The following is a 7,057-nucleotide window of genomic DNA, read 5'->3' as shown; positions in this document are numbered from 1 at the left end:
TGAGTTTGAAATCAACTGAAGTATTGGAAAGGTTAAAAAAAATTATATATATATATAATATAATATGCTTCCATTAGTGGCACAAAGATAACTAAAGACCAATGTTCTGTTATTAATGGTATCATTTAAAAGATCCTCCTTCTGAAGGTATATAGATTTTATTCCCAATTAATGAAGTTAATGTTTTATTACAACAATTGTAATGTTCTATAATCACAATGCAGCATAAAATAAACACATTGCACAAAACAAAGGCATGATACCAATACTTCAGTAATAAAACCTGAAGAAGTTAAACTAAAAAAGATTAGTACATAAGTCTGCAATAATGGCATTCTTTTTTGTCAAGAGACACTTCCGCTTCTGCAGTGATCAGTACAGAGCACAGCTATTCAAAACAGTGCTGAAGATAGCTGAATACATTGAGTGGTACAATCGTGTAGCCACTGTGTGTAAAAATAACAGCAAGGGCCTACTTAAGCAACACAGAAATCAGGAAATTCAGAGTTAAGGCTGAAATTGTATCCTTAACTCACCTCATTGTGCCTAGGTATCCTAGCTCAAAGGGTATGTAAGATCATCCAGAGTTCTGTGGCCTCAAATAGAGGACCAAATCATACCTAGGCATAACAGGGAGGCCAAATTTAACATGAGTGCACATAAAAGTGACCATTAGAAAGAATCCTTTAATATGCATGCATATTAGACTTTAAAATTCAATCCCCCCAACATACTTGTGATTTAACTTTAAACAAGATCTAGTTGTCATCTGGAATTCAACTACAACATTGCTATGAAAATGGATAAGAGTAAAATGTGAGCATGCACAAGCTTCTTATCAAAATTGTGTTTCCTAATGCAGTTTTAGAGATGTTTAGCTAGACACAGTTTGAGAGCTGTAGCCTTCTACATCTAACTAAAGTTCCCCCCCCAAAAAGAAACAATTTTTAAGATGGAACATTTAATTAAAATTGAACAGAAACAGAGCTGTGCTGCAATAGCATCATTTATTTCCCATACTGAATTGTTGTTACATATTAACAGTTACTTAGTCTTGCTCATACAGGATTCAGACTGACACTTTAAAACTTCTCTGCAGTAAAATGGATTATACCAGATCTCTTTAGATGGTAACATTTAAAAGAAGAAAATGTATGGGAAAGGAAAGAGAGACAAAAACTTTTTGAGATTTTTAGGACTCCTGTGTCATGTCAGTTTTGAAGATACAGATCAACAAACCAATAATCTTAAATGTAATAAAAACTTTGCTAACCCAGAAAACAAATTTATTTGTTCTGGGGTTCCTGCCTACAAATGAACATATGGTTATTTCTGTAATAAAAAAAAAGAAAAAAGTCTTGATATCTAAAAAAGATTCTTGAAAGATAACAAAATCCCATCCTCAAACCCACCATAAACTGGACTTAAAACGTGTATAGAGAAAATAAAAAAGGCACATGAGCCCAGCTGCATGATAGCTGGGAGGAGTTGCTATTTTACAATAGAAATATTTAATATTAATGCTTGTCTTCCCTTGTGCTCTTGGGTAACCCAGAAGGATGCACAGACTGCCATTTCAAGAAATGCAGTAACTTCAGCACTACTATAAAGAAACTCTTGTTCTCTCTCACTTACCTTTTACCAGCTTTGGCCGGTACAGACTCTCTGAACAAATACATCTCATAATGTGGCAGGAGACCAGCCCAGAAAATATGCACAGTGAATCTACATAAAACTTCTGGCTGATAAGCTGCACTGGCTCATGGAAGTTCAATGAGCCATTGCAAGAGAGGAACAGAACGACCAAGTCAAAAGGAGACAGGTAGGGATGACCAAGACATCCTGCTCTCACCATCAGCAAATCATCAGATCAGCCATTTGCTTGAGAAAACACTAACACTCCTCAAAACAGTTTATCAAGTTTGATCTCTAACTAAGGTTAACCTCCTCCATTGTGAAAGTCACCATAGCTATTACAAATTCCCCCAAAATATCAAAACCAGTTTCCTTCATTTATCTGTTGACTTATAATTTTAATTTCTTTGTGACTATTTCACTAGCTGTTCAGTCACAATACCTCAGTCCAGGTAAAAGTGAACTGACATGAAACACAAGCATATATATGTCTACAAGAAATGTTTTGATTTTGCTAAGACACTGCACTCGACTTACAGACAATACCAAAACATGAAAAAGATACTCTAATTTTAAACTCATGCAAGTTACTACTGGAACATATATTCCGTGCCATCAAGTGGCATAAATAGGTACTACTATTTTAAAATAGCGAACATTTCTAGAAATTGCTTTCCATGCCAAAATTAATGAATTCTTAGAGTCACTCCAGCACACCCTCCTTAAAGGCAGCAGGTGAAGGTAAATTAGAAAGTTCCTACACCTCCACAAAGAGGTTTCAGGCTTAAGAGAACAGTAAAATATGAATGCTTCAAAGAAAGCTACAAAACAAAGACGACTTTTCATTGTCAGCCTTTAATTTTCTGTTTTTGTTCGCAGGTCTAGCATGATCCAAATTTCTGATGCACATTCTGCAATCCCAATTTAAAGCTAAACAAAGCTGCTTTTAGGTACTTGCTTTTAAATATAGTGTCATGCTTCAAAAAGGGAAGTGGGGGCGGGGGGGGGGAGAGAGGCAAAAGAAGTGGAACAAGCAGACAAATGCCTTGAAACTTTTCAGCATCCACAAGAACAGCAATTCTGGGAGAACCTCACCTTCTCACAGGAAACAAGAAAGATGAAATCCCTTGAATGAGGGTAAGCCTGCCTTCACCTTAAAAAAAACCCACAACACCTCTGTCTAGATTCATATCAGAGTAATTTCCTCCTGCCACAGAACTACCCTTTGAGAGTTATATCAAGGATTCTCCCTGAGCTTCTTTGCATCAAGGCTGCTCTGTAGCCTCAGCCTACTGATCACTAACATAGGTTTGATGAGGTAGAAATCACAACTTAAACCAGTACCTATCAGGCCTATCAACCTATAAAGACTTTTGGCAAAATACTGCAGATCATTGTATCATAAGAATGGTGGACACTGCTTGGCAGGACTCAAGAGCTGCAGCAGGGGAAGAATGAAGAAAACTGTATTAAAAAAGACCAAGGAATAAAGTAATCCACAACAGCATGAAACAGTAAGGTGATTATAAAAAAAAAAAAACACAAAATAACAATGATTATCTGCACAACATAAGCACATGTACAGAGTAGCCAGGAGAGCTATAGATACACCTAATGTTTCCATTGGTTTCCATATTGCTGTACTTTCAGCTAGAAGTGTTTGGAGACTTCTTTATTTCCTGAAATTTACATACAAAACACTTCTGCATTTGTGGGAAAAAAAAACAACAACAAAACCCCTAAACTAACCACCAGTCTAAGTGTCAGTCTTCAGAGAAAGCCTAATAATTTGCCCTTTGATACGAAAGCTTTTTTATTTAACACATGTAGGGTTATACTTCTTGTTTGGACTGTTACATTTATCACTCTTTGAGAAGCAGGACTTCAAGAAGAGCTAAAAACATTTATTAAATAGTCCTGCTTTCATTCTGATTACTTTCTCCTGCTTTTCTTGCTTGCAAACAATACTCACAGCGACCTGTCAAAGCTAACACAAAATTACAGTACTACTCAGTATTTAATAAAACATAATGGATTACATCAGCAAAAACAATTTTTTGTTGTTGTTGCAGAGCATTTGAGAAACACAAGAACTAAAAAGTGGACCAAAATACACACCTCTTCCTAGAATTTGTTGAAAGTGGTTTCAATAAAATAATTTGCTCATTCTGCTGAGAACCTTTACCAAATAATTCTGTATCGCACAGAAGAGTTACTTACTCTTATAGGAGAGGGATGACAAATAAATAAGAGTTTTAGTCCCATACCTGATGATATTTTTGTCTGACTTATCAATATGATTTGTTTTGTTAATCATCCTTTAATACACAGTTCCTACTCCTACAGAATTTGTTAAAAGTTATTTCACCTTGTAAAATGTTATTTTTTGTGTACATACTAACAAAAAGATAGCTTTTAGGACCAAAAAATAAACTATGTTTCATGACTCTGTAAGAAAAATACTGAACTTGCCATACCTGTTTAGCAAAAAATATTGTATCCAGTCTGGAATCCTGAACAACAGAACCTGCTGGTTCCTCTCCAGGCTGCCACTTGAAGAGGAAAATCAGCCCATGTACCGGCCTAAAAAATAAAATTGACAGGAAAAAAAATCACCTGTACTGATGAAAAATATCAAAGCCAGAAATCTCTACTATAATTTAACTGCATGCTGGTATAGTAATTCCTTTAATTATTTCTTTCTAAACATAGGGAACTTGCAGTGAATTTTTCAGATGTGGTCTTTTAATTAGGCAGAACACACTTCAGGCTTCTTTCCCTTATGTGTTCAACAATCCCAATCTGAATTAGCATTTAGTCAGCAATTTTCATAAGTCAGGACCGGTTTTCCTGGTTACTGTAACTATTACAGTTGCACAACACTCATTTGGATTTGTTAGTGATAAATAGCTATCAAAACATTTGTCAATTGTATACAACAGCTGGAACTAAAGTTTTGGTAATCCTTTTAGGCATAAATGAAATATACTAAGAGGAGCTCCTGTGAAACTTTATGCTTTGAGTTATCTCTCTGAGAAGTAAGAGAAATCCAGTTTTCTACTAAAATTTGTCTTGCTTTTCAGACTGCATGTCTTGCATAGTAAAACAGCTTTTACTACACGTTGCACTGTATTTAGTATTCCCATAAACCAAAAATTTATTAGTAAAGGAAACAATTCTTACAAAATCTACAGCTACATGAGAGCAAAAACTTATTCATCATATCAACTTGAATTTAAGGTCATGGTCACAAAGATGCCACAAAAGGTTTATCTACAAAAGGTAAACATACTACTGTACTGCATAAGAAACATTTACCAAGCTCTGATCAGAAGTCCGAGATGTCTTTTCTAACAGTGGGTCCACTGAGGGAATCTGAAAAATGCTACGTGTCATTGTATTCTTTAACTCTTAGTGTTTAAGTTAAAATAGTGTGCATATGTTTGGGAAGGAAGCTGGTCATCACTCGAGACTAGAAAGATATACATCTGACAGTATAAGCAAGCAAAGCTGTCACTTCATAAAAAAAACAGGTATGTCCTTATGAAGTATCATATGAAGCACTAGTGCAGGCAGCATATAAACCACTTCAAGTAACATTTCCGTCATTCACGTATTACTTGTCAAATATCTTCAGTCAGACAAAAATTCTAAAACTACATCTTCTGTACTAATTGCTACGTCTTCTGAAAGTTTAATTATACAAGTGCAGGACATCTGCACAGGAATAGAGCATGGTCTGGGTTAGATGACATTTACCTCCTAAAATCTTGTATGTGAACACAGGTAACAATGCCTCACAGAAAAAATGGTAAAAGAATTAATATTGCCCAATGAGGGCAGAACTGTTCCATATGATATCACTGTCAGTTATAACAAGACTATTTGCCTTCACATACATATGGAAGTGGTTCTGCAGGAAAAACGAGTTACAAAAGTACTAAGTACAGTAAATTAATTTATTTAAGACAACAGATGCAATACCATGTTACGTGAAGAATAAGGGCAATAAAGCAAGGAACAGAAGTTTGTCAAAGAATTTATCAAAGGATATAATGCAAGCCAATGACAAAACCATTAGAAATCTATTTTCACATTCTAGTTGTTATAAGCATCTCTTTCCAAAACCAGACAAGCTCGATTAAGTACCAAGGCATTAATAAAAAGTAGTTTAATTGCCGGGTATTCAATTAAAATCAAAATCCTAACGAACTTCTGTGGAAACTGAAGAAAAAAAAGAAAAAAACAACAAAAACACACCACCAAAAACACACCTGAGTTTAGGACACATTCCTTCAGTGACTTCAGACAAATCTGAATAAAAAACATGCAGATTAGAAGAGTGCCTTACTTCAATTTTTCAAAGTTCTCTGGTTCCAAACTCCATATTTCTTCAACTTGTGCTCCTCTACAACCTGAAACAAGAAGAGACACAGGTTTAAAAGGGATGAAGCCAGTAAAGACAGATACATCAAAAAACTATGCTAACATTTACAACTTGTATATCCAGGTTAAGGACAAGTCTATTTACAGGCTTTAATGCATCTACATTAAAAAAATCAAACAAGACAAGTCAAGAGAAATTATTTCAGGAATTTCTCCTGTGTATGGTGATGTTGTCTTTATAACACAGCTGCATTTAAAAACCAAGCGAAGGAGAGTAACGTATCTTGGGTCACCTCATGTCCTTTGCTCAACTGAAAACAGTACTGTTTTTAAAGACATTGTCAGCTAGTCCAAAGCAGAACTTGAAACATCTATCTCCAGAGAAAGACCCATGGTGGTGGAATGAAAATACTGTAAACAACACACTCAAGCAAGATGCTTGCATAACGCAAAGCCCAAAAAGTTCAAATACTTAGTCTGTGGAAGATTAATCTATTAGTTAAACAGAAACACGAAAGGAGAAGCATGCCTGGACTTCACTTGTGAGAACAAGATGTGACAGAAATTATGAATCAATGTAACCTAGCATAAAATAATTTTGCTTCTTTGGCCAAAATCCTGTGTAGACTTATCTGTTGTTCTAACCATATAACCATAGTATTACCAAAGCTATTACATGCAATTCAACATAAAATTCAATATCCTAAAAGCCAAAGCAGCCCCTTGCAGGCTACTCAGCCTACCGCCAAGCACCACAGCTCTGCTCGGCCACAGCCCTTTCCCGTAACATCCTCTCTCCCGGAGGCTCTGTGACCGGGCACACAACCCAAACACGTATCGAGCCCTTCGCAAATGCTGGTCCTCGCCCCCACGCGGCACGTGCTTATCAAACCCTCCGGCAGAAGCGTACCCGCGCCCCAGGCGATAGGTCGGGTCCCGTCGCACAGCCCGCCCGGCGACTGGGGACCCACTGCCCTGACACCGGGAACACCCGGGGCCCTCCCAGCTCCCCTCAGCCGAGAGCCTGGCCCCCGCC

The 7,057-nt window shown here is 36.7% G+C and overlaps 1 protein-coding gene across 1 annotated transcript in view; it reads right to left on the bottom strand.

Moving 5' to 3' along the window:
- The window catches only part of UCHL5 (ubiquitin carboxyl-terminal hydrolase L5), a gene marked incomplete at its 5' end in the record, with an annotated part of 17,669 nt that extends 11,619 nt beyond the window's left edge, over positions 1–6,050 (bottom strand). The window contains 2 exons of the mRNA XM_009698305.1: positions 4,113–4,218; positions 5,987–6,050. Of these exons, the coding sequence (XP_009696607.1) occupies positions 4,113–4,218; positions 5,987–6,050 (170 nt within the window). The remainder of the gene's footprint in view (positions 1–4,112; positions 4,219–5,986) is intronic.
- Between the last annotated feature and the right edge of the window lie 1,007 nt (positions 6,051–7,057).

Source organism: Cariama cristata, unplaced genomic scaffold (genome assembly GCF_000690535.1).
Source record: "Cariama cristata isolate BGI_N322 unplaced genomic scaffold, ASM69053v1 scaffold26000, whole genome shotgun sequence".
NCBI classification, from domain to species: domain Eukaryota; kingdom Metazoa; phylum Chordata; class Aves; order Cariamiformes; family Cariamidae; genus Cariama; species Cariama cristata.
This window is presented reverse-complemented; position numbering and strand designations above follow the sequence as displayed.